Consider the following 27,886-nt stretch of genomic DNA (forward strand, 5'->3'; position numbering starts at 1 on the left):
CGGAGTTGCGGCGGGATGGAGGGACGTGTCAGGGCGGAGCTGGGCGCGCGGGGCCGCGAGGGGCGGGCCGGGGGCGGCGCCGGCGGGGGCTGGCGCCCGAGCTCACCTCCTGGGCCCGCGGGGCGCGGAAGCCTCCAGAAGCGGAGCCGGGCGAGCGGCTGGTGGCTGTGAGGAGGCCGTGCGGTGAGTGCCGCCCTCGCCGCGGCGCCGTCCGCCCCGGGCCCGCCGCCACCGGCCTCCCAAGCCCGGCGCCACCCCAGGGACCTGCCCGGGGCTGCAGCCGCTGCAGGGAGCCGGAGGAGATGGGCGCGCTGGGCGCGGATCCTTTGTTTTGCCACCACGACGGGGGCGGGGGCACGCGCTGCAGCCGGCGGCGCAGGAGGCTGGGCCCGGGGCCGGGACCCGCGAGATGGGAAGCCGGGCCGGGGGCACCGAGCCCGGGGTGCGGGAGGCCGGGCCAGGGAGCGGGACACGGGGCGGGACATACCACACTCGGGGAGCGGGAGACGGGATCGGCCACTCGGAGCTCGGGGTGCGGGAGGCCGGGCCAGGGAGCGGGAGACGGGGCGGGACACACCACTCTCGGGGAGCGGGAGACGGGATCGGCCACTCGGAGCTCGGGGGGCAGGAGGCCGGGCCAGGGAGCGGGACACGGGGCGGGACACACCACACTCGGGGAGCGGGAGACGGGATCGGCCACTCGGAGCTCGGGGGGGCAGGAGGCCGGGCCAGGGAGCGGGACACGGGGCGGGACACACCACTCTCGGGGAGCAGGAGACGGGATCGGCCACTCGGAGCTCGGGGGGCGGGAGGCCGGGCCGGGGTAGGTGGTGGGAGGACTGGCGGCCGGGCCAGGGGCCCAGGAGCCTGGAACTGGAAGCGGGAGGCAGCCGGATGCTGGGATCGGGATCGGGAAGGGAGGAGCGGGCGGCGGCCGGGTGCTGATCCTCCCTTTATTGGATGAGGTGTTTGGTCTTGCTGCTTTCTGTGTCTGGAGCCCAGATTTTCTCGTATTGACTGTGAGGTTTAGTTCTAGGAAGCTAATTCGAAGCATTAAACTTCAATTGTGTAATAAATCCTTCCAGCTCATACCTGTGGCTGTGTGTATCCAAGGCCAAAGTCGGGTGTGGGCAGCCTTGAAATCCCCTTTCTCACACTTGTTTTCAGTGGGTCTGCTTGAGCAGTAAGTGGGACCCAAGCAGGAATCCAGAAACCATCCCTCTCAGCTCTTTCTCGCCCACCCCTCTCCTTCCCCAAGTCACCAAGCCTTGTCGACCTCCGCAGTGTCTGCCAGATCTGTCCACTCTCCATCTCTGAGGTCAGCCCCGCTGGCGCTCACCCGACCACAGCAGCCTTTGCCTCCCCACTTCCAGGGCATTCTTTACGAACAGGCAGAGAAAGCGGTCCTAGGGGATTAACTGGTTAACAGAGCCCAGCACTGGCTGGGTCCTGAGAACCCTCCCCTGCCTTGTCTTCATTTTGGCTCAGGTTCCCCTCAAACCTGTTCTTTGCCTGGAACACTTTTGCATTCCCTCTTTCACCCCATCACATGTGCTTAGAATAGGAGCTCCTACCTATGTTTCTGCTCTCATTAAACAGTTCAAGGGGCATGTCATATCCTTTGCAGTTCCTTGTTTGCTGTCTTTCCTACCAGATGGTAAGCAGATGCCATGAGGGACTGACTTTATCATGGTGCTCCTTACTGTCTTTCCCCAAATCCAGGTCCTGGCACAAGTGAATGCCCATCCATTAGTGTTTTTACTATAGTATTATTCTTTTTAATGATAATGCCTTATCTAGAAAAAGTAAATCTGGTTTAGCATTATTTAGCAAATTATAATTAAGATGTGGACTAGAAAAGAATGGTAGAGGTGAAATATGGAGTCACTGTAACAGTATGAGCATGCAAGAAAGCAGAGGAGGGGCTAAGCAAGGAGGTCAGGCCAGCCTGTATGAAAATGTGCTCAGCCACTTTGTGCTTTTGTACATGATCTTTGATAATGACATGTAAAGCTTAAATCATCCCTATCACAACATGATGTTTGAGCTTTGGTTTTGCTTTGCTCTTTTGCAAAAGAAGGGTTTTGAAAGTGAAAATGTATTTTAATGAATGAATGACCAATTTATTGGGTGTGGTAATAAAACCTGTTCAAAGTAAAAGAAATGAAACATTGGACTTAGTAGAATCAGATTTGCTTTTGCTTGCGGCCTGCCATTTGAAGAGACTTGCATCTTATCTGATATAGGCAATTACAATGCTGCTTTACCGTTTTGCTTTCAAACCAATTTAACACAGTCTCCTATTGCTTCATCCACCTTTTAATGTTACAAAGCAATCTTTATTTTCATGAATGACATTACCCTGATTCTGGTACTTAATACTACTAATAGATAGTTCTTCAAGCTCTTCCCCAAAGATAGGAAGCACTGGTATTTGCACCTTAAATAAAATGTGGAAATTCTTAGATTTATGTAATGTTAGTTATTTCACTGCATGTTTTATTCTTGCCTTCACATATGGCCTGTAGAGCTTCTGCATTATGGTAGAGTAAGATTAAGTTATCTGGTAAGTATTGAACACAGTCTGGCACCTGCCTTGTTTGTTGAGCCACTTTCCAATATCAGTGAACATTGATATTAAATATGAGCCCTGAATAGGGATAGATAGAGTCTTTCGTGAATTCCACTGCTTTATACATTCAGAGTCCAATACAGCATTCTGCACGCAGTACTGTTTAGCAAATTATTAATGGTGCAAATATCAAATGAATAAATGCTAACTCTGACTTTTGACTGTTTCGGACCTTCTGCAGGCAGGATTTCTTTAAGTGTTTTTAAATCTGAATCTAATTCTACAAAGCAGTGGTTCTCAGTAGGAGTGGCGAGGCATTATAGGTTATCTATAATTTTTATAAAAGGCATCCAAGATCCTCCATTCTACACTTCATACAAGATACTTAGGTCTGCAGGGACATTCCCATTTTTCTCTCTTTATCATCATAGGACTTTATTTGGAAGAGGGGAACACAGACCCCTTACATATAGTAAGTACTGTGTTCTCTCTGACTTGTGGCATAAACTCGGAGGCTTTGAATAGTGAGGAACATTCTAGTCTGTCTTGCCGGTTATGTGGCCCAAGCCAGAGAAAAGGAAAGGATGGCTTATTTGTTCATATGTACAATTGAACTTAGTTTATTCTGTATTTAAGTTCACTTTCCTGTTTGCTTGTTTTTCTAATAAATATTAAAAGATTGACTTCACCAGGCCCAATGACAATAACCACTTTGGTAATTCTTATATGTCCCCAAAGAAATTCAGAGACCAGATGGGAAAAGATTTCAATAAAACCTCTATACATTACTGGAAAAGTTTTTTCTTATCCAAACTATTGTGAAACAGATCTTTCTGTTTCATTTACTAAATCTGAAAATGTGACTGCTTTTGAGACTGTCCTCTGATAGGTAATAAATATAACCCTGATGTTTTTCAAATCTTTTGACAGAAGTGTAGTCTTCCCAGAAGTCATACTTAGAAATGCTTCAGCTTTATTTTAGAGGCAAATAGAGACAAGAGAAAAATGTGTCTTAATGACTTATACTGAATGCTGAACATGAAACTGGTTATTTTACTTTTAGAAATAAATTACCCAGTGGCATCAAAAGTGCCATAATCATTATTGCTTTTTTTTCATTAATTGGAATTAAGTGTACTATATGCTATTTTGGTATCTCTACAGTCAGTTTCTATTATGTTATTTATGGTCTTTATGTCATCTTAATTAGAGCTTCTAAGATGTGGATTTTTGTTTCCTTTCTTGAAATTTAGTAGTGTCACTCCTGAATGGTATTAAGTGGTCTATAGACTAGTGGGCACTGCCTTCTTGAGTCAGATCCTAGTTTGAATGCTGGCTCTGTCACTTAAAAGTTACTTAACTCTCTAAGCCTCAATCAACTGATCTATAAAATGGGGATCATTATGCTTCAGAGTGTCATTGAGAGGACTAACTTGCAATACCTATGAACCTTTTTGCTCAGGGTCTAGCTGTATGAGCCCGCAGCAAGGGGAACTGTCAGCATATAACATTTTTAACTTTTGAAGATCTGACCGTTGTAGCTTTGATGGCAAGTGTTGAAGGGATTCCAGGAACTAGGGAAGTGATTGTGAGACCTAAGTCTGTCAGTTGGTCTACTTAGAACTTGGCTGTGACCTGATACATGTTCCTAAATGTGCTTTCTTATCATCAGCATCCTGGATTGATGCAAAGAATTACACACATCAGCACAGTTAGAAGGAATTAGTGTTAAGTCCATTGCTGTGCCAGCATACGTGTTTTTTAAACCCCCATTGTTTTCCCTATTTGTCCTTTGCCAAGTGAATATGTTCTAAGAAGAACCTAAACTCCTGTTATCCTTTAAATCAGTAATTATGTTCCTTAGAAGATAATTTTTTATCCTTCTGAGATGAGATCACCATCCTCAGAATAACTTGTATCCAGCTGGGCATTAGCTAATGGAGGTGAGGTAATGCTAAGTGTAACACTTACGTGCACTCTGCAGGAACCAGGCTCTGCTCCCAAGAGTTGCCTGGGGCTTTCATGTGGAAAAAGCAGATGATGACAAGTAGAGAGCAAATGTCCACATGTCTGGTACTGTTAGGATTGTATTTACCATCATATAAATTTTTAATAGCATATCAAGATCAACTCATAACTGTAGCAGTATATATTGTTCAGGTACCAATAATGAAGGAAACTAAATACATTATAGTATTTGTTCCAGGGAAATCCTTATAAAATACTAAAGCATTATTTTAAATCCTATTCTAAAAGAATTCACGTTTTTGTTTCTGCCACCAACTACAACTAAAAAACTATCTTGTGTCTAATATCAGAAATGATTACCTTATAATTACTTGTGTTGAGATTGATATATCTGAAATTTTTCCTAACTTTTGGTAATTGATTAGAAAGTCAGTTTGATGTATAGAAGGGAAATTACTTTTAAGTAAAATCACCTAATATTTAGATGAAATCTTACATAGGTCTGAGCCGAAAAGCAAATATTACAAAATTCTGGAAAGCTGATTACTATTTGAAGCTTCTGTTACCAGTCACAAGGAGGGAATAATTTTATCCCACAACTTTATTCCTGGAAAGAGGCAAAAAGTTATTAAAAGTGAATATTTCAGTCTAAGAGTTACTGCATTGTTGGCAGAGGTATTCAAAAAGAGACCTTTAGGGCCTTGGTTGTTGGGGGAAGCTGATGGGCACTCAGGGGTTCCTGAGCACCTGCGTTTGGCAATCTCATTCCAAGGGACAATTCAAGGCAAACCATGGGACTGGAGATGACACTGTCAGATTGTTACAAATGATGAGCCTACCCTGATACCTCATTATCACCCAAACTCCCTAGTTCGTAATAGGGTTCACTCCTGGAGCTGTACATTCTCTGGGTTTGGACAAATTTTCAATGACATTTATCTACCATGATACTATTATACAGAGTAGTTCCACTGCCTTAAACATCCTCTGTGCTGTCTCCCTCTTAATCCCTGCAACCACTGATCTTTTTATTGTCTTCGCAGTTTTCCCTTTTCCAGATTACCATATAGTTAGAATTGTACAGTATGTAGCTTTTTCAGATTGGCTTTTTTCACTTAATAGTGCATTTAAGTTTTCTCCATGACTTTTCATGGCTTGACAGCTCATTTCTTTTTAGCACTGAATAATATTCCATTGTCTGGGTGTACCACAGTTTATTCATTCACTTACTGAAGGACATCTTGTTGCTTCTAAGTTTTGACAGTTATGAATAAAGCTGCTATAATTGTCTGTGTGCAGGTTTTTGTGTGGACATAAATTTTCAGCTCCTTTGGGTAAATACCAAACAGCACACATTTACCATATGGCTGGATCATATGGTAAGAGTATGTTTAGTTTTATAAGAAAGTGCCAAACCATCTTCCAAGATTGCTGTACCATTTTGCATTCCCATCAGCAATGAATGAGAATTTCTGTTGCTCCACATTCTCGCCAGCAGTTGGTGTTGACAGTATTCTGGATAGTGGCTATTCTACCAGGAGTGTAGTGTGTATATCATAGGCCCATGGTGTTTTCACTCCATTTTCTATAGTTTAGCCATAAAGTCTTGAAACCAAGATATTTTCTCATGGGTTGTAATGCAGTGTCAATGAACCATTTGTTATGTATTCACCTGTTTCCGGACTTGTTAGCCACCCTGTAGTGTTCTGTCAGTTAACCAAGTTAACCACACCTTGTTCCTCAACCACAGATGGATAATTAATTTGTCTTGTGGTCTGCTCACTGGAATTGACATGCATAAGGACAAGTTGGGCTCCATAGTAATCATGGTTAAAGAAAGTTTGAGATTTCCTTGTACCTAATACATGTTTATTGTATATGTGAAAGAAAGAGAGAAAAGCAGGTAGATTGGAACATGGTACAGAGCATGGTGCAGACAAGGAAGGGTTGCTATTATACTTTGATTGCAGGAGAATACTCCTACTTTTGTCACTCTTGAAACTGGGCTGAGAGTTGAAATTGCCTAGCACAAACCAGGTCAATGCAGTCTTCCTTTGTTGATATTATTTTATAAAATAATATTTGTTGCTATTTTTGAACTTTAAAAGCAATGCAAATGTTATAGAAAGAAGATATAGAATATTAAGTGATAAATAAATTGCCAGTAATCATCAGCAAGAGATAGCCACTGTTAATAAATATGTTAATATATAAAGAGGTTGTATAAGTATTTTTGGTCTTGTGTATATTTTCATTAATATGATGCTTTTTTTTTTTTTAACAGAATCTCACTCTGTCCCCCAGGCGAGAGTGCAGTGACGTGCATCATAGCTCAGTGCAACCTTGAATTCCTGGGCTCAAGCGATCCTCCTGCCTCAGCCCTCCGAATACCTGGGACTGTAGGTATGTACCGCCATGCTCCGCTGATTTTTCTGTTTTTAGTAGAGACAGGGACTCTTGCTCAGGCTGGTCTCAGCCTCCCAGAGTGCTGGGTTACAGGTGTGAGCCATTGCACCCAGCCTGAGATGATACTTTTTCATAGACTGATTTCACTTGGCCTTATATTGTGAGCATTTCCTATCTCCTTGGTAAGTTCTTCAAAAAAAATTTATGTCTGTATTAATCATTGTATGGACATACTATAACTATTTTCTGTTCTCGTATTTTAAATTTTTGGATGAATAATGCATATTCTTCCCTTTCCTTACCATCCCCAGCCCCTGGGGTTGTTTTCTTAGGATGCATTCTTAGTAGTGTAATTTTACCAAATCAGAATTTAAGGTTTTTATTAGGGAGTAGGGGGACATGTTGTCAGGAGAATCTCAAGAGATCTTATCAGTTTACGTTCTTTTCAGTAGCGCATACGCATGCCTATCTCATGCACTTTTTTTTTTTTTTTTTTTTTTTGAGACAGAGTCTTGCTTGTTGCCCAGGCTAGAGTGAGTGCCATGGCGTCAGCCTAGCTCACAGCAACCTCAAACTCCTGGGCTCAAGCAATCCTGCTGCCTCAGCCTCTCGAGTAGCTGGGACTACAGGCATGCGCCACCATGCCCGGCTAATTTTTTTATATATATATTAGTTGGCCAATTAATTTCTTTCTATTTTATAGTAGAGACGGGGTCTCGCTCTTGCTCAGGCTGGTTTCGAACTCCTGACCTCGAGCAATCCGCCCGCCTCAGCCTCCCAGAGTGCTAGGATTACAGGCGTGAGCCACCGCGCCCGGCTATCTCATGCACTTTTGCTAGCATTATGCAGGATTAGTTGTTGGTATTACTTGGTAAAGTAGGTGAGTGAGTGCACATGAGACTATAGAATGAGGACATTTGGGGATTCTTGTATCATAGTTTGTCTTCTAAAATATAGGGAAAATAGGTGCAATCATATGAGATGTACCTCATTCTCCTTTCTGTCAATTTCATCAGGCTCCCTATGTTGTGTCAAAATACCTTGTCTCCTTTCGCATCCCAGCAGATGGGCTGTCCCTGTTCTTGTCTGAAGTGAATTACTCTTCATATGGAAGCCGGATGCCCAAGCCTTTCCGTCCCTTCAGGGACTTCACTCTCTACTCCTGCCTTACTAATGTCTCACTTTCTTATCAGCATGAAAACATGCCTTAACATGGACTGTCTTTAAAACAGAACAAGAAACCTCCTATACCCCTTGTCTCTTTTATTAAATAATATTTATAGGAGCTCCCGGGGTGGTGGCTCACGCCTGTAATCCCAGAACTTTGGGAGGCCACGGAGGGAGGATTACTTGAGTCCAGGAATTCAAGACCAGCCTGGGCAACATAGCAAGAGCCCATCTCTACAAAAAATAAGAATTGTTAACTGGGCTTCGAGATGCACACCTGTAGTCCTAGCTACTTGGGAGGCTGAGGTGGGAGGATTGATTGAGCCTAGGAGTTTGGAATTGCAGTGAGCTATGATCACAGCACTGTACTCCAGCCTGGGCAACAGAGTGAGACTCTGCATTCAAAAAAAAAAATCACCGGAGACTGTTGGTCTGGACCGAGTTCCTGCACTGTGCTCAATAGACCAAACCAAAAGGGAGCTACTTGTGCTCAGGTTCCACACCACCTATCTGAAACCAAGTTGTTTATCTGATTTTCCAAGAAATCAGTAGAAAGAAATAATCCCCAAACAGGTCAATTTTAGCTGGTATGGTAAGGAAATCCCCTCTGCCTTAACCTTTATAAAGAAAGTAACATTGAAACGACCAGTGTGCTTTTTATTCTCTGTTTCTCCTTTTTTCAGCCCTTTTCTTTTTATTTTTTTGCAGGCAAGGTCTTGTTCTGTCTCCCAGGCTGGAGTGCAGTAGCATGATCATAGCTCACTGCAGCCTGGAACTCCGAGGCTCAAGCGATCCTCCTGCCTCAGCCTCCCCAGTAGCTAGGACCACAGGTGCATGCCACCACACCTAGCTAATATTTTTAATTTTTGTAAGGATGGAGTCTTGCTGTGTTGCCCAGGCTGGTCTCAAACTCCTGTCCTCTAGTGATTCTCCTGCCCTGCCGTCCCAAAGTGCTGGGGTTATACTCAGCAGCCAGAGTTGTCTTTTTAAAGTGTGCTGTCCCTCCTGTGCTTAAAATGTGCCGTGGTTCTCCTTGTAGTTAGAATAGAATCAAAGTTCCTCTCATCTCCCAAGACCTTATTTGGCCTTGCCCTTCCTATGTCATCTCCCTTCGCTGCTCCCCTTCTTTCACCCTGCACTAGCGGGACTGGGCTGCTTTCTGTTCCTGAATACACCACGCCCTCCCAGGGCCTTTGTTCTTGCTAGTCCTTCCCCGCAAGGTCAGCCTCAGTCTGAGATCTCAGTGTAAATGTCACCCCGGCGATGACTTCCCTGACCACCTTAGCTAAAGTATAGCCCACACTCCCGGTTTATTACTTTACACTATTTTATTTTCTTTGTAATTCCTACCAGTATCTGAAATCTTATTATCCATCTACAATAGTCCGTCCCCCCATCCACAGTTTGACTTTCCTCAGTTTCAGTTACCCACGGTCAACTGTGGTCCAAAAATATTAAATGGAAAGTTCTAGAAATGAAGAATTCATAAGCTTTAAATTATAGGCCATTCTGAGTAGCTTCGAGCGCATCACGCTCCATCCCACCAGGAGTGACTCGTCCCGTCGTCCTTCATCGTCACACTGAGCACTCCGCCTGCCTGTCAGTCACCTAGTAGCCACCTCGGTTATCAGATCGTCTGTCGAGGCATCGCAATGCTTATGTTCAAGTAACCTTTATTAGTTATGGTTAATCTCTTTGTGCCTAATTTATAAATTAAACTTTTTCGTAGTTATGTATGTATAAGGAAAAAACATAGTATATATAGGGTTCATATGGGGTTCAGTACTATCTGAGGTTCCAGGCATCCGCTGGGGGTCCTGGATTCTCTACCTCCTGATAAGTGCGGACTACCATGAAATTATTCTCCTCTCTAGAGTGAACACTTCCTTAAGGCAGGAACTTTGTCTTGTCTCCCACTCTGTCCCGGTGCCTAGAATGGTACCTGCACAAAGTGTGTAAATATTTGCTCACTAACGAAAAGATGATTCATCCTAGCTGTGCTCACATCCTCCCTTGGTTTTCTGGAAAGCCTACAGGAAGTAGGATGGTAGAAAAGCAGGGAGCTTTTTATAGAAATGCAAAACATGGATGGGCTTTAGGAGAAAGTGCAACACTCCCCTCTTTGGTTAAATTGAAATGGTGACACTTAACTCTTCTCCATATTCTCTCCCTGTCCTGGCTGCACACAACACTGGGGGAGAAGGGAGGAAGGAACTTAGCCCTGAGAAAGGGAGAAATTATGTTTTCCAAGAGACTTTGAAAAGGGGGCCCTTGGAATAGAGTGTCAGTTTAGGAAGATAAAAAATTCCAGGGACGGATCACAACAGTGTGACTGCACTCAATGCCACACTATACTATACACTTTAAAAAATGGTAAATCTTATGTATATTTTACCACGACTTTAAAAATTAAGGCCGGGCACAGTGGCTTACACCTGTAATCCCAGCACTCTGAGGCCAGGAGTTTGAGAACAACCTGGGCAACATAGTGAGACCCTGATCCTACAAAAAAAAAAAAAATGATTTTTTTTTTATTCTTGTTTTTTGTTTTTGTGTTTGTTCTTGTTTTTCTATCTTCTTTATTTAGGCAGGTGGATTACCATGGGAAATACCTTTCCTTCTGGAAAGCCAGAGAATACGTGGCAGAACTCCAGAAGCCAGGTAGAAGGAGCTGGCTTCTTTGGAGGCAGGAGAGTGGAGTGGGAAGAGAAGGAGCTCATCACTTAGCTTGTGACTGCTGACAAAGTCACTTAACCACTAGAATCTGGGTTTCCTGACTTTTAGCATTATTGGGAAGATTACAGATGAGTGCCTAGCAAAGTACTCAGTATATATTAAGTGCCCAATGAGTGGTAGTTGCTGTGCTTATAAGGACTGGTTCACTATGTAAGATATAATTGTTTGATGGAAGTAGGAAAACAAAAACTTTAGTTTTTACTTATAGGTTTACTAGGCCATTCCACTACTGGGATTCCAAAGCCCAGTTTAAGAGTAAACATTATATGGAAGTTTGGTATTTTTGGTACTGTATCTCTTGGGAATCCTCTGTCTTGATCTGGTGAGGGCATACAAATATAAAAATTCATGAAGCTACACACTTCCTATCTGTGTACTTTATATAATTCAATATATGTAATTCATAGCTCAATTAGAGAGATTCTAGCTACATTATATGTGCTATTACAAAGGATCCTTTTACCCAGATCTGACTCAAAGAAATCTTTAATAGTAGAGGTGAAACTAGGTTATTAATTTGGAGAAATAATCACTGGGATAACTAATATAATGCAGTTGTTTTGTAACTGATTTTTTTTATTAACTTCCATTTTCTTTATCTTCTAGTTAATAAAAGTATCCATGGAGAACAGTGAAAACTCAGTGGATGCAAAATCCATTAAAAATTTGGAAACGTGAGTACTTAAATGGATCCTCTATAATCAGAGAAAGGTGGGTGTGTGGAGTATAGCAAGCTTTGAGGAGTGGGAAAGCAGAAAGGGTATGGGCTCTCCAGCCAGGGAGACCAAGCGGACTGCCTACCTCAGACAGCTCCGTGGCTTTATGTAGATTTACTTATCCTCTCTCAACCTCATCTGTAAAACGGAGGTCAGAAACTTTCACAGACCGTGGGGAAGGTGCAGGGAAAGACCCACAGTTGGAAACTGCATCCCGGGACCAGAGGAACGAAGGCCACAGGAGAGGCAGAGCTCACGAGTCTGGTGCTCTGCACCTTCCCACATCTCTGGAGGTTTAGAGCTTTTATGTTCGGGGATAGATTTTTTAGTTTTTTGACCTCTGGTTTATGAGGTTTTTTTGTTTTTTTGGTTTTTCAATTATAAAGCTCATACCACAGGATCCTATTTATGAGTTTTTAAGACTAAAATGCAATGCCAATTTTCAGTCTAGAGAATTGACTAGTTATGGGTTATTTTTTACTTTTTTTTTTCTTCCTTTTTAGAATATTCTGCTTATTAATGCTTCTGATAACTAGCAGAGAGGGAAAGGAAGAAGATAAAATTCAAACAATTTTCATTTAATTCATGTCTGTTGTTATTCATTTGGCATCTCTTGTGATACTTTTAATTCTAAAAGTTTATTTCTAAAGCCCAGTAAAGTTATTCTGGGCTGCCCTGAGAATTACAAACTAATTTTATTACTAAGTAACAGTATTACAGCAGTACTGTTAAAAAGTTACCAATAAAGATTTCATAATGTTTAGCAAAGGGATTTTTCCAAACATTAAACTTAAATGCAGTCTCATTTTAGAGAGTTTATTCTGTGCAACCAGAAGATCAAGTCACTCAACTTTCAGGGTTCTGGTTTTCTCTTTAAAAGTAGGGATTCTTCACTTCTACCTAAATGTAATAAATAGCTCTTTTCTGACCTTGACTGCTTTAATGTACTTTTAATCTTCTTCAGCAGTATTTTTAAAACTGTGTATAATGTGAAATACTCTAAAATTTAATGCATTGGTACATGGACTTTAAGTGTCAGTGTTTGGCTGTTCATAGATCTACTTTTTCCGGATTCTTGGTCTAGATCAGACAGAGGTCAGGCTTATGGTTTGTTTTTGTCAAGTTTTATTGGAATATAGCCACACCCATTCATTTACATATTGTCCTGGGCTAGTTTCACCAGCAGAATTGAGTAGCTGCAACAGAGACAGGGTGGTGTGTAAGCCTAAAATACTTAATATTTTGGCCTTTAAGAAAAAGTTTACTGATTCCCTGATCTAGATAGTAGAGGTTTTAGGATAAGTGACTTTTTATATTTTCGTTTTGTTGACTTTCTATCACTTAAGAATAATTTTTAAGATTTTACTCTTAAAGAATAAAATATTTCACAAAGTTATAAGAAGTTTTTAAATTATAAAAGATATTTAATGACATTTTACTAAAATTTAGAGGAAAACATAGATGTTAAAAGTCTGAACTGTGAAATCCACCAGATGCTTGCCTTCCTCCTTGGCTCCGACACAGTATCTGCATAACCTTCAGCATATTAACTAGCCTCACGGCAGGTCATTTCCTCATCTGTAAAATGTGTTGGTGTGAAATTTAAATGAGGAAAGGCTTGTAGCACAAAGTAGGTAACACTGGTAGGTAACACTTAACAAAATGTTAACTGTTCTTATGAGTTATAGAAGTTATATTAATGTAAACGGAAGGGTTGGTCATTTCTGCCTTTGTGCACCATTGTTTGATTTCCAAACAGAAAGATCATCCATGGAAGCAAATCGATGGACTCTGGAATGTCCCTGGACAACAGCTACAAAATGGATTATCCTGAAATGGGTTTATGTATAATAATTAATAATAAGAACTTTCATAAAAGCACCGGTACGTAGCTTACATAATCTGTGATCCTTTTCAGATATTTGTGCCATGTATTAATACTTGTGATATAATACACACAGCGGGTGTGTGATTAGACATAAGCCAGGACGCAGAGCAGCGTGAGGCAGACGTAGGGCAGGACCCCGCGGGTCCCACACCACCACGTGCACTCTTAACTCCTCTACCCCGTTCAGTCTGCTCCTCCCAGCAGCTGGCCTCCTGCCCCTGTGCTGGCTTCCTCCATCCTGCTTCTCTGTAACCCCTGCTGCGCTACCCTCTGCCCCGTTCTCCCAGTGGAAGGTTCTCACCAAACACTAAGTGGTAGGACTGCGGGGCACATCACAGACACTGCCTCATTTCATTTTCACAACAGCCCGGAAAGTAACTCCCGTTAGATTCCGAAAGTTTAAAAAACTTGCACAGTCACACAGACAGTATAACTGCAGAGTCAGGATCGGAGCCTCGTTCTGCCTGACTGCAAAGCCTGATCTCTTACCCCGCCTTCTGCTCTCCTTCGCTTCCTTTGTCTTCCTGTGCTCTGTCGCCTTTTTCCTCTTGCCCTGCAAAGCTGACAGGGACCCCTCATCTTGAAGACACCTGTTTCTTACCCTGCTTCCTCTCGATTCCTCTGCTGTTTCTCTCCTTTCCTTCTTCCTCAATTTTGAATACATGTAGTTTAAGCTGGCCCTTGTCCCTTCTCCCCAGTCCCTCTTGAATCTTTCTCTGTTTTCTGTCTCTACCACTGAACTACTCCCCAAATTCACTGTGGCCTGACTGCCAGATCCCCTTGTCGGCCTCTGTACTATATACAGTGTGACTCTGATATCGTATTTTAGAAATTTTATTTAAAAATATAGAAGATAAAATCCTTCACAGTCCCCAGAAAACCAACATTTTGGTGTATTACTTGATATTTGTTCTTGACAGTTGTTTTTTTAAAGCTTGATTTTATTCGTAACATGGAAGCAATATTGTATCCTGTTTGTTCTACTTAATGGCATTCTTAATGGCATTCTTTCATGTTGCTGCATAATTTTCACATGTTATTATAATGAGTGTATAATACTACAAGCCCTAAATATAAATACTATTCATTTAGTTTGCGTAATTTACCATTTGAATGAATGTTTTAACTGTTTCCCTGTTTTTCATTTTTAAGTTGATCCTGTGATAATTCTTCGAATTGGCATATTATTCATATTAGAATTAATGTTTAATTAGAGAAACTAGATGCAGTAGATCTAATTTAGGGCACTCCCTACCAGAATAGTGGTGAAAACGGAAGAAAGCCAGATTATACTGGGAAGAGAAACAGAAGTTGGTGTTAGGTTAGTTATAAGGAGCAAGGAGAGAATAGTTGAAAATTGGTCTCTAAATGGCACCATTTTTATCACTTTTGACTGTAACTTGAGTACCATCTTCAAGCATTAAATTAAAAAACCTTATTTTATTTTTGCTTTATGAATTTTTATTTTTATAATTTTACTTATAGATATTCTGCCTCTCATTGCAAGTTGTGATGCCCTCTTCCTATAGAATTTGCGCTGTAGAGCCTATTTTTATTTTAAAAACAAACAAACAAAAAAAGCATGTCATGCCACCACCACCTGCCCCCAAATATTTGGGCCAGCGGTCTGGATGTTGCTACGGAGAGCTCCTCTCCTCGCTTGCAGTCTGAAGGCCAGATTCCCACAGCATCTCAGGCAGCCCAGCGATTTCTGTTCTGTGCAGCCCACAGACCTTGTCACAGCTGCATGGTGTCCTCAGCCTTTCCAGTGACAAAACCTTGATGATCTCAGTTTGGTAAAAATAATGTATGCCATAATAGAAATTTTAGAAATTACAGATAGGCAAAAAGAGGAGAATGAAAATCTCTCGTAATAACACTACCCAGAGATAAGCAGTATTTTAGAGATATATTTAGACTTTTTGAACATAGCCTTCACATGTATTAAATTTACTCAAATCTGTGGTGTGTTTCCCACCAACATTGTTAGCATTTTGAAATCTAGCACATCATAGGGTCACCCTGTACATTACTGTGAAAGGTGCGGTGGAGGAGCCCTGGGTGCAGCCCGACGCCAGCTTTATTGCTGTGGACTAGTTGTCTTACGGCTGCATGTCTCACGTCTGTACGAATGAAGCCAGCAGCGATAACCGTCTCGTGGTAGTTGGAAGAATTTAAAGGAGATTACCCATAGCAGAATGCCTGATGGACTGTATTAATGTTTGGGTTTTTTCCCTGGAAAGATAATACGAAAGTGGTAATACAATCTTAAAATTGTTAGGAAGTTAGAATCAAAGGAATGCAGTTCCTCTGAGTGTGTGGGATGTGTGTATGTACTGCATATAAAATTTTTTCTTAAAAACAGGATTGTGTGTTTTCTGGTCTTTTTTTTTTTAAACAGTGACCACTTGTTGGCAAAATTTTATCTACAAAATGACAACATAGTATCCCATTATATAATTAAATCATAATTTGGTTTTTCAGACCCGTGTTAGGCATTTAAGTTGATTCTGTTTTTCACCGTCTAAGCAGCTGTAAAAGATCGCCTCATGGCTGTGACACTGATACAGCTTTATAAGCTAAGAAACTAAAGAGATTTTGTCTTACTGTGATCAAAACAATTAGACTTTTCTGAGCATTTATTTTTTTTATTTTTAAATTTATTTTATTTATTTTTTACTTTTATTTATTTATTTTTAATTCATTTGACAATGTCACCGAATTTTCTGAGCATTTTAAAGGGAAGAACTTGTTGTGGATTTTGTGAGTGGCTGAATAGTTCATTTCAAAGTACTTTTTCTTCTGTGGAAGTGCAATTAAAAGTAATTCTTTCTGTTTCAAGGAATGCCATCTCGGTCAGGTACAGATGTAGATGCAGCGAACCTCAGGGAAACATTCATGAACTTGAAATACGAAGTCAGAAATAAAAACGATCTTACACGTGAAGAAATTGTGGAATTGATGCATAACGGTAAGAAATAATTACCGTTGACCTTTGCTGTCCAATTTTATTCTATGACCTAGCTATGTTTGTACATATAATAAAGTGTAAGGATTGTGGAATTATACTGTACACAATCCTAATCTTACATATTTTAATAAGAAGTAAAAAAGAATTTGTTTATGCCAGCTCCCAAAAATAGTTTGAGGTGTGTTGCTCTGCCTGAGGTTGGGTCTAGATCAGGCATCCTCAAACTACGGCCCCCGGGCCACATGCAGCCCGCTGAGGACATTTATCCGGCCCATGCTGCCGCTGCCTGTCCTGCTTAGCAGCTGACTCATCCCGGGCCCACAGTGCGCATGTGTGGAATGTACCCGGCACTTTGCAACTGTCTGAGGGACAGTTTTGAGGACCCCTGGTCTAGATGATCTGTTCTCAGTTCCTTCATCTTATTCCCATACAGTGTATCTGAGCTTGTTGAATAAAATTGGGTTTCTTCTTACTTGTAAATATCTTTCCAGTTTCTAAAGAAGATCACAGCAAAAGGAGCAGTTTTATTTGCGTGCTTCTAAGCCATGGTGAGGAAGGAATAATTTTTGGGACAAATGGACCTGTTGACCTGAAAAAAATAACAAGTTTCTTCAGAGGGGATTATTGTAGAAGTCTAACTGGAAAACCCAAACTTTTCATTATTCAGGTAATGTGGAATTGAGCAATTTGGTTATTCAGGATTAATCAGGGAGTAATATACTCCGTTGTAAATAACCCAGAGGATTTGTTTTTCTTCCTGAGGCTGATGAACTATTGTTACTTTCTTATTCGCTTAAATCACCACTTAGATATGCAGTAAATTTTAATTTTACACATGTATCGAAAAGACTCAGCGTAATGAACATCCATTTTTACACAGCCCTCCCATGTCTTAGAAATAAGTTATGTGTGTGCACACACGTATTTTTTTTAAATAAATCTTTATTGTTTAATGACCAGGCCTGCCGAGGCACTGAACTGGACTGTGGCATTGAGACAGACAGCAGTGCAGATGACGACATGGCGTGTCAGAAAATACCAGTCGAGGCCGACTTCTTGTACGCGTACTCCACAGCACCTGGTAAGATACTTACACGTAATGTTATGTTACCTGCAGATTTTTAAATGAATTACAGTGTGACTAACTGTGGAATTAAGAGTCTGTTCCAGAGACTGTCAAGATTTTGATATCTGTAAAGAATAGCTAACTTGTCTATATTTTAGAGTACGCTAATCGCAGAGAGATCTCAAAAAGTTGTCTTTAGCCACAAGTCTGGCTAGAAAATATGCATATCTAAGAGTAGACTAACACATTGCCATCCATGTACTTAATACCAAATAGTATACTGTATGGCCACAGAGTGGAAGAGAGGTATGTTTTCCAGGAATTCTTTGGAAGATAGGAAATAAAAAGCATAAACATGTGACTAGTATAAGAGAGGATAGAAGTTAAAAATGACATGTGAATATGCTGTCAACCTCTACTTTTTTGCAGTTCTGTTGCACATCATCTTAAAAATAAATGTTTGTTGATCATACAGCTGTTACACAGCTAACTCAGAATGTCGGAGAGCTTAGAAGCTTAAAGTTGTAAATGTATTTTTAAACAGTATTAACATTTTTAAATATGCCCAATATGGTTTCCGTTATTCTCCAGTCATCTTCCTGGGTGAAGTACTTCTAAGTTAAAAGCAATGGGTCTAATAGTTAATCTGAAAAAAAAAGTACAATAAATATGCTATTTTCTTCTCGGGACTTTTTGAATACTCTGCAATGTGTTATGCTTCATTCAGATGCTCTGTAGACAGGACACTCAAAGCAATTTATTTCTTGGCTAAATCAGTATTAAAATAAGATGGCATCTGATTGAAACACCATGCAACTCATAATGGTCCTTCCCATTTTTCTTTGTTTTGTATCTTCTCATCTTCTGCATGTTTACCATTCTTGCCTATTGGAAGGGGGAGCCCAGAAAGTAAAACTTTCAGTAATTTAATGGTGCTATGAGTCCACGATTCTCTTTTGCTGAAAGCAGAGGTATATACACAGCACACATTTTCTTCCCCTACAGCATAATTTCTCCGGAAACCAAAGGTGTAATTTTTCCATTCTTTTGGCTAATAAAACCTATAGGAGTTTATGGTTATTTTTATTTACCTTTCTGATTACATAATAATCTTTAGACCAACTAAAACCAGATATTCATGGTATCTTGGTTGTATTTGGCCTTCTAGGTTACTATTCCTGGCGAAATTCAAAGGATGGCTCCTGGTTCATCCAGTCACTTTGTGCTATGTTGAAACTGTACGCTCACAAGCTCGAGTTCATGCACATTCTTACTCGGGTTAACCGAAAGGTGGCAACGGAATTTGAGTCCTTTTCCTTGGAAGCTACTTTTCATGCAAAGAAACAAATTCCATGTATTGTGTCCATGCTCACAAAAGAATTGTATTTTTATCACTAAAGAAATGGTTGTTTGGGTTTTTTTAGTTTGTATGCCAAGGGAGAAAACAGTACAACTAATACCGTATTTTCTGCTCTCATTTAAATCCAATCGAATGTTCTAGATGGTTCTTTGAAACATACCACTTCCATGGTAGTAGAACCAATACAAAGCTTACCTCAGACTCAAAATCAGGTAGTTGGAATTGAATTTAACTAGGAATAAATAAAAATGGATAATGGTGCAGTCCTTATGAAAGGAAATGATTGTAAATTTACAACTTTCATAATTAGCAAAAAAATGCTATGCTATGAATTTTTAAGTAATCATGAAACATTGCAGTGAGGAATTTTGACGACATCTTCCCACTTAGGAAGGTGTGTTTTAGTTTTTGTCAAACTATAAAAATGATTATGTGGAAGAACGTAGGGACCTGTGGGCATGGTCAAAGGCTGGAACCTTTAGTGTAGAGTTGATGTGCAGACATGAATCAACTGTGTTTTAGACCATTTATCTAAGCTTATGGTTTTGTGATGTTTGTCTTGAGCATGTCTTTGTTATAAAAAAAAAAGTCATTGTTTACTATTGAAAAAGAAAGTAAATATTTTATTCGAGAGGAAGTATGAGCAAACTAAGATGATGCTTTTAAGGGTAAAATGTAGCATTTATAAGGGGATGGAGCTACAACCATAAGGTGCTGAAATGCAGCTGATCTGCCAGCGTATTTGTTCCTGTGCACGTCAGTTGAGCTTCACACACCAGCAAAATATCTGAAGAGCTACTGTGTAAAAACCTCAAACTGTTGATCATTAACAGGATGACACAAATTCTATAGGAACCTACTAAAATACAACTTACGTAATAAAAATGGAATGTGAGCGAAGAACAGTAAGTCGGTCAGCCGGGCTCTCTGGAGTTAGAGAGCAGGTGGTTGGAGCCTGAGCAGGGACATGCACAGCCTGCTCCGTGGGAGGCACCTTCGGGAAAGACCACCAGCTAGTCTCTTCATCCGTACTGGCGTGTGTGGAGGACGCCCCAAGGCACAAATCGCCAAGTAAGAAACTGAGCCAGATCAGAAACTTCTTGGATGGAAATTTTTTTCAAAGGTGGTTATGTCGCAATAAAAATTATAGTACTCTTCGTAGTAAAATTTTAAAGCATGGTAAGTTATTTTTCTGTTGAAGTTTATAATCAAAGGAAAATACTAGTACTGTTTTATACTGTTCTCTGGCATGAGAGGACCATGGTGCATAGGACTCTAGAAGTCAGCCAGCCAGAGCCCTCCTCTGGCCCCTGGGGAGGTGCAGGCCCCCACCGCCTCGCTCCTGGAGGCCCACTCTGGCATTTCTCCGGAGCTTTCTTTATGCTTAAAGAGAAGAATTCACATTTGTAAATGACAGCCATTTGTTTTGACTAGACCTGTAACTCAGTAAGTGCAGCATGGCATGGTATCTTAAGATATGTTCTTGTGTGACCATTTCATAAAAACCTCTTTTGCATTTTATTTCAAAATACACTTTCAAACTTAAAATTAACCAATGTGTTTGAGTTTTTTTGTTATTGTTGTTCTTTTTGGAAGTTAAAGTATTTTTAACCAAGAGCTTAATTCAGAAGAGTGGAAGAGGAAGCACCAGAACCAAATGACGCCTTGAGGTGGTGGTAGTCACCGAATAGGGTGAGCGGAGCTCTTGGGCGTCCCAGGTCCTCTCAGGAGGTCCTGTTCCTAAACCACCTCAGTGCCAGCAAGGATACTAGCTTTGCCCACATCTCAGTCCCTACATGTGACCATATTTTTTAATTTGAAACATTTCCCACCATGTACATTTTAAATAGGGATAAAGGGGGAGGGGGAGGAAAACAGTTAAGAGGGACACACAGCAGAGCGCTGCTGGTTGCTGCTGGTGTCCTGGGGAAGGGCGTGTGCCTGGGATGATGCTCCCTGTCACCTTACATGCTTGGAAGAGGAACCACAGGACATGGAGCTGTGGCTGGTTTTAAATTTCTTCCAACATTTCTGTAATGAACATATATTTACATCAGAAACAAAATATTAATAAAATTGTCCCAATTAGAAACGGGGCTCCTGTTTCCGAGGAGTAGAGTGTGCCATGAATGAGTTCTTTAAGCCCCGGTTAAAGCTGTGGTTCTGTAATGGGGAAGATCTGGCCCATTCTAATCTCCCTGCTGTATAAAGAGGTCTCAGATTCTAAAAAGAAAAAGACCAACAACCCAATAGATAAATGGGCCACGGCACGAACAGACAGTTCACAGAAAAACGAAGCCCAGATGTCCCTTAAACCCGGGTAAAGATCTTAATCTCCATCACAGTTAAGAGAAATGCAGATTTAGGGTGTCATCTGTCATCCATCACGTTGGCAAAAATCCCAAAGTTTAACATAGTCTGTCGGCAAGGCCCTGGGGAAAATGTACTCTCTCATGTTGGTGGGGGTGAGAAATGGTGAAGTTCCCCATGGAGGGAACCTGTCACATCATTCGTCTTTGCAGTAGCAGTCTTATTGTCACAACCACAAGGAGTTTTCGGCCTAGGTCTAGTTGCTCATCACACAAAAATCCAATCATTGAAACAAGAAGGAATGCCAAGGATAAAAGGAATTTTAATAAGACAGATGTCAAGTCTTGTGGGGAGAAGGGAAGATGCTGCCTCAAATCCATCTTTCAGAATGAGGAAGATCAAGGAGGGGCCACGTGGCTTGGGGCAGGTCATCTTGTAACTAAGAAGAGGCCACATCTTGGGGGCAGGTTGTGGGGGCTGGTGAATCTTGCTGTCAGGATGCCTGCCCAGGGGCCTTCAGAATCTCAGCTCCTTTGTCTTTCAGAAGATGCACCATTTCTGGGAAACAGCTCAAAAGGCCAAGTAGTCAAGGGAGAGGGTTATTAAAAAATATATAGGGGTCATTGAGATTTATTCAGAGAGCCAGTTACATTATTTCTTGAAATCCAGCTGACCCATACACCTGTATGCATAGAAAATTATATGCAAGCTTTTCATAGTAACATTGCTTTACTAGTAAAAAATGGCAACAACCCAGCTGTAAAAAAGGTGGGTTAAATACACTGGTGCATCTATACAGGAGAGAGAGGGAAGAAGCTAGAGGGGAAGGTGAACTGAAAGGGTTTTGGGTTTCCTTAAGTGGGAGAGATCTGTGCATGTTTAAATGCTGGTGGCAGGGATCCAGCCAAGAAAAAGACTGGAACCACTGGAGGGAGAGTCACTGAGAGAAGTGTTCCTAGAAACCCCAGGAAGGGTACATTTGAGCATAGTTGGGTAACAGAAGTAAGGATCTGCAAAGGGCAAAATGTTTTACAAGTTGTCTCTTTAAACCCCTCACCCTTTTTGAGGAATTAAAACCTGCGTTCCTACCTGAGGCCTGTGACCAGAGGGGCAGAGGAGTGTTCCATTCTCTAGTATCTTAAGCTACAGGAGATGGCTCAATGAAACTATCTGGACGGAGGTCAGGAGATCATCTTCCCCAGAGATGCCATAGTGAAAACAGTAATAGCCCTGTTAGATTCATCTGTGTGGATGTTTCCTGGTCCCCAGGTTCCCAGTGTCAAGAATGAGTACTGGTACCAAGTCCAACCAATGACAGAGTGATCACAAACACAGCAACTTAATACAAACAGTTTATCACATAAAAGAAAGAATGAAAGTAAAGGAAGCTACACAAAGGGAAAATACGTTCCAGAGAGAGTGGAATAGGTCAGTCTCCAGGAGTGAAGAAAGATCTGGAAGGCTGAGCACCTGCTGCCCTTTATAAGACCACTAGTTTGTCCTGCCTTTCCCCTGGTGGGATTGGTTGCCGTTTCCCACCTTTGGGGTGATTGACAGGTTGGTGCTGTATAAAAGATGAGGTGACAGGTTAGACAACAGGGTAGGTTATATAGCAGTTTCCCTGCTAGGGAACTTTTTACTGTGTATGTTCACATCAGGGAACAATTCTAGCTGCAGTTTGGTTTCTAGCTACAATCTAATGCCTGCTCTCCACCCTTAGCCACCTCCTTGCCACCTGTTTACTCTCTACCAGACCTAACAGCCCGAAGCTGAAAAACTCCTTTAAAAACCCTGTATTTCTGCTTCAAGGGGGAACATGGTTCTTTAAGATGAGAATCTGCCATCCTCATTTGCCAGCAAATTAAACTTTTATTTCCTTTTCTTCAAACCACTTGTCTTCATTCTTTGTTCAGCCTCACGGGTAAGTACTGACTCTCAATAACATTTGGGGGTGGCAGGAAGAGAACTTTTTTTTGACAGGGAAAAGTATGAAAGTCCGGGTGTGAATGAAGCTAAATGTGTAGTCTTTATGGCAGGAAGTTCCCTTATGGCAGCTTCTGTGTTTTCTGTGAAGCAGAAGACAAGGACTGTTCAAAGTTAGGGAGGTGATAGTGAGATTGAGGGTTAGAAGAGCAAGGAAGGTTTGAAACAATCATTGTCACCAGCGGGAATGAATTGACTGTAGAAGATTAGTAAGATGGCTCTGCAGTGCTTGGAGCCCAGTTGAAACCAACAATGATGAATGCACAGTGGTACCAGCCTGCCCTGTTGTGTGATTGTATCCAGTAACACTCAGCTGCTCGGGTATTGACATGGACATCGCATGTTCCACTTTGGGCTTTTGCCCACGTTTAATAAAACAAGACAGAGGCCACAGACTCTGGGGTACTGCAGAATGACTTAACTGCATTGATGGGCCACACAATGTAAGCTGGTTAGACAGGGAAATGAAAACAAGAGGAGGCTAATCATAGGGAATAAGAAGGGGCTCCATGGCGTGATGGTCCAGACGAATCTGAAGTGCGGCAGGAGTGGAACGCTGAGACTGAATGATGGAGATTGCTCAGAAACATGTCTGAATGGAGGTGGGACAAGCTTGACCATGAAGAAGATGGGACTGACTCAGGAGAAGCATAAAGTGGCCTAGAAGGGACAGACCATTTTGTAAATGAGGTCATGGAATTAAGGGGCCAGAATGTTTTTAACATTTCCCAGCATGGGTGTTGAGCAAGCATCGGAAAGCCCAGGCAGGACAGGAACACACCTTCTGGGGCTCTGCCCCGTGCGCTGCAGAACCTGCGGCACCCCTGGAACCTCAATACCAGTGGCACTTCTCAAGCAAAGTTGCCTTACAGATACCCAAAACCTCCCCACTGGATACTACCGCGTTGACCAGAAGGAGAAGAAGGTGAAAAAAAAGCAACTGGAAGTTCATATTTAGAGCTCTCTTTCCCTTAGACCTGGAATGTCACATTTTGGGGCTAACTCCTGGGAACTAAAAATCTTAGGTCCCCCAGCTGACTGAATGAACCCCCTCTTGGCCAAAGGGACCCCAGAAATACCCTAAAGCTGAGTTGCTGGCCATGATAAGGGAGGTCAGACATGCCTCTTCATGCCCCCTTCCCTTCTTGGAGATACCCTCTGTATTAATAACGCATTAACAGCCTAAGGCTATGCAAGACAAAGCTTAAACCACACCTGCAGGTCATCAATTTACTTAACAGATTTCTTGAGTCTGGGCATATGGCTGGGGCTTGTCTCTGACTAAGAGACTTCTTTATCTTAAAACATTCTGAGCCTTGGGACAAAGCTTCATTTCTTTGATCTCTAGGGGTTTCTTATGAATAACAAAAGTCACTCCCATCACTCTGGAAATTCCAAGGGTTTTAGGAGCTCTGTGCCAGGAACCAGGATGAAGACCAAATATATTTCACAGGTAGATATCAAAGCCCTGTAACTAACAAGTCATCTCTGTACCCGTAGGCAGTGTATACAGTGATTATTTTTAGTAGCCGAAAATGGCCAGAGCAGAAGCAGCTTGGTGAAGGTGGGGGACAGAGGAAGGAGGACCCTGTAGGGGAGAAGGAGATGGTAGATGTGATAGAGACTTGGAAACTTGGAAGATGGCTGCAGGGAGATGCCAGGAAAGAGACAGAGCCTAATATTCTGTGAATCATCTGTCTCTAATAAAACACGTGAATTTATCTTTCCATATTATCCTATGTTCATTTATAGTATTTAATTTCTTGATCTTCAAGTTCTCCAAGGCCCTTGCCCATTTTTCAAGCTTTCAAAAAATGATGATGATTTTGCTCAAAACCTAAAGATAAGGTTTTTTTGTTTCCCATTTTCTAATCAGAACATAATATAGCACCATGTAGAAACAGTTCTATTTCCAGCCAATGCTGCTGTGTCTCTGTTGTGAACATTTGCCTCCAGAGCTCTTTCTGTTGATGCAAATTCAGGCAGGAAGACCTGAGAAATAAAATTTGCAAGTGGTTTCTGTTGAGAGTTTCTATTATGTGTAAATATGTGAGAAGGAGTTGCATTGCCTTGGGAGAGGGTGTTGCAGGCAGGCTGTAGCAAAGCTAGGCTGTGCTCCTACACAGTCTTACCCTGCCTCAGTTTCCTGTCTGCCCCCTTCGCCCTCTTTCCCCTGCTATGAACTAGAGACCTCAGAATGAAGCAATTGGATTTGTCTGGTGTATGCATATCAACGGTGGTCTCACTCACCACCTAAAGGAAACCAAATATTTCACCCCAAAATAGACTTCTTTGACATATTTTGAGGTAGGGCCCGTGAGACACATGGCCCCACACAGCTGTCTTTTGTGAGGGAAACGTGCATTTGTAGAGAAAATCTGCACTGATGCAGACAGGCTGCCTCTGAGGCCTCCCTTGTCCGAATCTAGGAAAGATTAACTGAGAATCTGACACCTGTAAAGGTCTGAAAGAAAGTCACCATCTCTTCTCTCTGAGGGCTGCTACTGTTAGGCTCCGTCTATGTACAAGACCACCTTTGCTAGCCAGGCCTTCTCCGACCTCCCTCCCATAACCTGTTTTATCACCATAACCTGGTTTTGGCCATGCACTGAGCCCCATTCTTTCTGTAACCTCAAGATGCTATAAAAGCATCAACCATGTAACAATTTTTTAAGTTATTATATTTTGTAAGATTCCCATACCCGTTAATAAATTGGCCTTTCCCCCATTCGTCTGTCTTTCCTGAGGTGATTTTTAGTGACTGTTCAGAGGGTGAAGGGGAATTTTCCCTTGGCCCTTACAATCCTTTTACCCCAACCCAGGCTAATACAAAAATTAAATGATTTAAATATTTTTAAAATCCGCTTTTAGTGGACAGATTTGATCTTTCTATTCTACTTTCTACCACTTTATTCCTATTGATCAACTTGGTAGCCTTCTGGAAACACTTTTTTTTCAAAAATATTTTCTTTATATATAAGAAATTTAATATTGAGAAAGAGAAGAAAGTTTTTATCTGAGGAATGTGAGCCCCTTTAAATTATCAGGCCCAGAGAGGCTCTGAAGTGCCACAGCAGTTGTATCTCACTCCTCACCTTGAGCTAGGTAACTGCCTCTTGAAGTCACCTGCTAGGTAGGCTCTAGATTAACTGAGGCCAAGGAGCCATAAATTGCCATATGCTGCACACCATAACTCCTACCTGTTAAGGGAAAAAAAAACAAACTCTGTAAAATAATTTAAAGAGGTTTATTCTGAGCCCAGTATGTGTGACCAATGAATGCCTTGATCACTTTTTCAAGAGGTTCTGAAAAATATGTTCGAGGCAGCCAAGCTACCATTTGGTTCTAGACATTCATGGAAATAGGAATTACACATAAGGTTATAAGTCAATACATGGAAGGCGTACATTGGTTTGGCCCAAAAAGGCAGGATATCTCGAAGCAGAGGATTACAGGTGATAGGTGGTTTTAAAGACTCTTTGATTGGCATTCAGAGTTCCGCCCCCCCCCCAAAAAAAGAAAAAAGAAATAAAGACTCTTTGATTTATAATTGGTTAAGGAAATGAAGCTTTGTCTCAAGACTTGGAATGTTTTAATTTAAGATGAGGACGTCTGTTAATCAGAGACAAGCCACTGGAGGTTTATCAAAACTCAAGTGCTTTGTTATGTAAATTGATGGGCTGCAGGTGTGGTTTAAACTTTTCATTTGGCCTTGGGCCTGGCTATCTTATTGTTACAGAGAGTAACTCCAAAAGGAAGGGGTCATGACAAAGCGTGTCTGACCTCTCTTCTCCTCAGGGCCAGCAGCTCAGCTTTAAGGTTTTTCTAGGGTCTCCTTGGCCAAGAGGAGGTCCATATGTTGGCTAGGTGGCTTATGGTTTTATTTTTAGTTCACATACAATATAGTTCAAAAATGTATAGCCAATTACTAACCAATGTTATTTCTATAAACCACTGAGAATTCTTTCATACAACTTCATATCAGCCTGCTCCTTGTCCACTTTTGCCTTTATTTTTGTTTTTGGGGGGTTTTTTTTTTTTTGTTTTTTTCTTGAGGAGAAGGAAAAAGGAGTTTATTGATTTGCCAGCAAAGGAGGAGGATGGAGACTATTATCTAAAAATATCATTTTCCTAATAATAAGCAGAAAAACAGAGCTTTCAAAAGGTGAGTTCTCAGCTTCAGACAATTACTGTTCAAATACAGTTGATGATTCTACTTGTCCCATCTCTGCCTAAGACAGTCCTGTGACCTCCACCTGGGACTTCCATCTGCCAGGTCTGGATGGGCCTGGCAGTTCCTCATAGCCATATCCTGTAGCACAAAGAACAAAAAACAGTCCCCTACCCCTCCTGACCGCTGGCCTGAGACAGGGATGCAGGTCCTAATTCTCCAAAAGGAGTGGGGGATGTTTTAAAGAGACAGAAAATATTTTGCCATTTTTTTTCAGGCCATTCCTTCTGTTACATATGCCCCCTGTCAATTTTACCCTCCCATAGCTATGGGAGGAGAGGCCACATAGTCATTGAGCTGCTTCCTGCTGAATTGGGGCGATGTTTCAGATGGAAGGTTTATACTTACGTATGCCATTGCAAAGCTTCGGCAGAACATTTACAACAGTGGATTTCCCTTTTGCCTCTAAAAACCTGCTCGTAATAAGGGCCAAACGGAACACTCCTCAAGGCAACCTGTAAGTGTGTCCCAGGCAACTGTCCTCAACATTAGGCCCAATAGACTATGTTAAT

The 27,886-nt window shown here is 41.7% G+C and overlaps 1 protein-coding gene across 2 annotated transcripts; it reads left to right on the forward strand.

Moving 5' to 3' along the window:
- The first annotated feature begins 55 nt into the window (after positions 1-55).
- Positions 56-20,402, forward strand: CASP3 (caspase 3). Of its 2 annotated transcripts, XM_076010692.1 has the most exons (8): positions 56-183; positions 6,825-6,943; positions 11,456-11,523; positions 13,325-13,449; positions 16,296-16,424; positions 16,916-17,091; positions 17,385-17,505; positions 18,659-20,402. In XM_076010692.1, exons 3-8 carry the CDS (start codon positions 11,471-11,473, stop codon positions 18,886-18,888), a joined length of 834 nt encoding a protein of 277 aa, XP_075866807.1. In that variant the 5' UTR covers positions 56-183; positions 6,825-6,943; positions 11,456-11,470; the 3' UTR covers positions 18,889-20,402. The 2 variants fall into 2 exon arrangements, with proteins under 2 accessions (XP_075866807.1, XP_075866808.1); XM_076010693.1 differs by lacking the exons at positions 56-183; positions 6,825-6,943; positions 17,385-17,505 and having other exon boundaries at positions 11,459-11,523; positions 18,659-18,853.
- Positions 20,403-27,886: the final 7,484 nt, after the last annotated feature.

Source organism: Microcebus murinus, chromosome 15 (genome assembly GCF_040939455.1).
Source record: "Microcebus murinus isolate Inina chromosome 15, M.murinus_Inina_mat1.0, whole genome shotgun sequence".
NCBI classification, from domain to species: domain Eukaryota; kingdom Metazoa; phylum Chordata; class Mammalia; order Primates; family Cheirogaleidae; genus Microcebus; species Microcebus murinus.